At 40.5% G+C, this 3668-nt stretch overlaps 1 protein-coding gene across 1 annotated transcript; it reads right to left on the bottom strand.

The window, feature by feature from the left end:
* Positions 1 to 1634: 1634 nt before the first annotated feature.
* Positions 1635 to 2654, bottom strand: LOC136479263 (receptor-like protein EIX2). The gene has a single exon (XM_066477188.1). The coding sequence runs from the start codon at positions 2652 to 2654 to the stop codon at positions 1635 to 1637; it is 1020 nt and encodes a 339-aa protein (XP_066333285.1).
* Between the last annotated feature and the right edge of the window lie 1014 nt (positions 2655 to 3668).

Genomic DNA, 3668 nt, shown 5'->3' with positions numbered 1-3668 from the left:
TCGTCGCTGGCGCCGTCCATGCATGAAAGCTGGCTCGCAGACGTCGTCGTCTCGCTCCACTGGAAAAATAGCCCCGCGGGCCACGGCCGGTCAGGGGCGCGCCCAGGGCGGTGACGACGCCAGTGCCGTCCAAGTCCCAGCATGTGGTATGTAAAAGCCTAAAAGGTAGCTATGGAAGGGAGAGATGCAGCAGCAGCCGTTGCAGCTAGCAACCTGCAAGTGGCCGTTGGTTGTTGGAAAGTTGGAATTGCTAAGATTTACTCTATAAAGGTTACACAGTTCGATCTGTAGCCTTTTGGTGAAGTTGTGTTCTTGTTTTTTGGTGGTGCCTGATTTAGTTTATAACTTGTTTAGAGCTGTGAATAAATCATTTACTTATCATCTTAGACTGCCTTATGTGTTGCTTTTGGTCTATGATGAAGAGAACCAGAACCGGACCATCGTCATTTCGTGGTTCAGTTTTCGTTTTGTTATTATGACCGTATTAGCAGTTTTGTGTTGAGTCGAGTGTGGGCAGATTGAACATGATTATTCCCTTGCGAAGGTACGTAACAAAGATCATGCTGGTGACTATATATATATAAACTTTTTTTTAATTTTTTTTATGAAAACTTTATTTTTTTATTTGCCTGATCATAAAAAGTCATCATCTCAAATGTGCCTGGAGTACTATCCCCAAGTCATTTTGCACCCCATTTGAGATTTGACTAGCAGCGCTCTCCAGTTTGTAGGTAGCGGTACCGCAGGTGTAGTAGTATACTACTGCTCCACCAGTTAAGCGGTGCTCATGTCTTGGGCTCTTCAATTTCTGAGAAATTTGCTCTCCTTGTTCTCTGCTTTCTTGTTCATTGTGTATGGTAAGTGAATGTTGCTTATATGTAACACTTTGGTTGCAGATGAGACCATGATATTTTGATTCATATCATCCCTCGCCTAGGTACACTGAAATTCCACGGCACGCCAAGCCTTGTTTGGCTGCACATTGTATTCACCTCAATCCACTTCAACACACGTGGACTAAGGTGGATACGGGTGCAGCCAAACAAACCTTAATGTGGACGATGAGCGTGGAACATGCAACGATAGGTCGTATTCAGGTTGCCAGATCCGACTACCATGGCCCACAGGGACCAATGATGTAGTGCCGCCTGAAGCACTACATGGAATTGATTGACCATGTCTTAATGTTCATCATCATAAGGAAATAATTATTACTGTAAAACTTGGTGAAGCGTGTTAGCCACTGTATAGGCCGCGTCTACGTGTTATATAGCACCCTGAGCTGACCAGGCGAACGTCTTGTACAGACTACAAACCAACATCCTGAAGATCAGCCAGAGTTTACAACAAACTTATGTTATCTATATACTAACAACTAATATCTATCTTGTACAACAAACACTAATGTTGGCCAATGATCAAGTGTCGGTTCTCAGTTTATTACTTGATATAAGAGATAAGCACGGACACACAAATCTTCATTTCGTAAAGAAAACCATGGCAATATGTAATACTGGTAGTAACAAAATTCAAAGCACTCCTGAATAGACGTCTCTCCCACTTTCATTATTCATACATGCATGCATTGGCTAATTTTAGTTGAAGCGCCGACCAACGCCTTTGCTTCATGCTTGCTAATCAGTTTGTGTTTGTCTTGCTCTTGCCCATGTAGCAGCAAGGATATATACTTTGTCGTACAACTTGTCTGAGAGTCGAAAGCAAGCAATTCTCCAGTTTCTCTTGAACAACAAAACACCAAATGCAATCCATGTACCAACCACGAAGCCGCACCTGAGTCCAAGATAAAAGAATGGTATCCCATAACCTTCTTCAGTTCTTCCCAGGGCACCCTGCTTTGGTGCATGGCGCTCGCTCGAGCAATTGTTTTGAAGAGGATGTCCACAAAGACCGATGTTGCCAATGTACATAGATGCATAGTCTGCATACAGGGTATCAAGTTGTACTCCCGATGGAATTCTTCCTGTCAGATCGTTGTATGATAATTCCAAGTAACTTAAGAACGTCAGATTTGACAGAGTGGCTGGTATTTCCCCTGAAAGCATGTTCCTCGAGAGGTCCAATGATTGCAGTGATCGCATTTCCCCGATCTTCTTTGGAATAACTCCAGTCAAGTGGTTCCTTGATAGATTCAAATTCACAAGCACATCAAGAACAACTATTTCTTCTGGAATTTCACCGGTTAAGTCGTTTGAAGATAAATCAATGCTCGTCATACTTGTCTCCACAATTCTTTGAATGGAACCATAGTTCAATTCCTGCCCCTTCCAGACCATAGACAAACTATTAAGATCATAATCAATTCCATCACTGCTGTCATAACAACCCATCATGGATGTCTTTGTCATAAATTTAAGATTTGATAGGTAGCTCGGTAGAGAGCCTGATATCTTATTGTTATTTAGATCCATGTACTGAAGGCGAGAAAGGTTTGTGATGTTCATTGGAATGCTACCAAAGAACTTATTGTGACTTAATCGTATAACTCTTAATGATGTTAAGCTTCCAATCCACATTGGCAATCGTCCAGAGAATTTGTTCCAAGACAAATCTAGGAAGACCACATTTGTCAAGTTTTGCAGAAAAGACGGGAACTTTCCTGACAAACTATTGTTACTTAAGGCGACAAATTCCATATATTCCGTTACCCCGAGGCACAACGGTGGTTCTCCCTCCAAAAAATTGTTGGATAAGTCCAACACAAATAATTGCTGATATTTACAAAAAGATTTAGGAATATGACCAGTGAGCCGGTTGAAGAACAGAGAAAGTTGTCTTAGATTGGTGGATCTAGTAGCAGAGGGCAGAGGTCCTGACAAGAAGTTATTGGACAAGTCCAAGGTATGTATGTTTGGTGGCAGCGTGGGTACACTAGTGGAATCTCGCTTTTTTCTATATGTGCGAAAACACACAGAAAAATGTGAATACGTCAGAAAAATATTTTTTCTGACAGTGTACCCTCAGAAAAATGCACACAGAAATATAATGATAGAAAAATCAAATTTTTCTGTGGGTTCACCGTCAGAAACAATTTTTCTGTGGGTCTCACACGCACAGAAAAATTGTGTTCGCCCAGATTAAAACTATTTTTTCTGTGTGTTAACCCACACAGAAAAAAGAAATAAACGCACAGAAAAACATATGTTTTTTTTTCTGTCGGTCTAGGTGAACTCACAGAAAAATTCATTTTGCCCAGATTAAAAATAATATTTCTGTGTAGCCTCACAGGAAAAAAGAGTTAAACACACAAAAAATTTATTTTAAAACAGTAGCAACAGCATATTAAAATATATATTTTCCATATAGTAATTTCTGTGCATGACCAACAAGGTTTCATTCAAATAATACACAAATCAGTAGTTCATCATGAATGGAGTCAACACTTATGTCAAAAATAGAATCAATCTGATCTATCAGCACATATATCATATATACAGATATGATATCTGGTCATCTACATGTTCAACATGAATACTCCAGAACCCTGTATCATAGCAGCTGTTCGTTCTGTTGGGGTAATCATTAGCAGACTAGAACTAGATCTTGTGCCATTTGCGACAACAACACCATCAAATCGTTGCCTAAGTTGAATGGCATGTTCAGCCTCTGCTCGAGCAACCTGTTATGGCAATCAGATAAGGGATTACCAA

Source organism: Miscanthus floridulus, chromosome 9 (genome assembly GCF_019320115.1).
Source record: "Miscanthus floridulus cultivar M001 chromosome 9, ASM1932011v1, whole genome shotgun sequence".
Classification (NCBI taxonomy): domain Eukaryota; kingdom Viridiplantae; phylum Streptophyta; class Magnoliopsida; order Poales; family Poaceae; genus Miscanthus; species Miscanthus floridulus.
The sequence above is the reverse complement of the archived record's forward strand: the minus strand, read 5'-3'. Positions and strand labels throughout refer to the sequence as shown.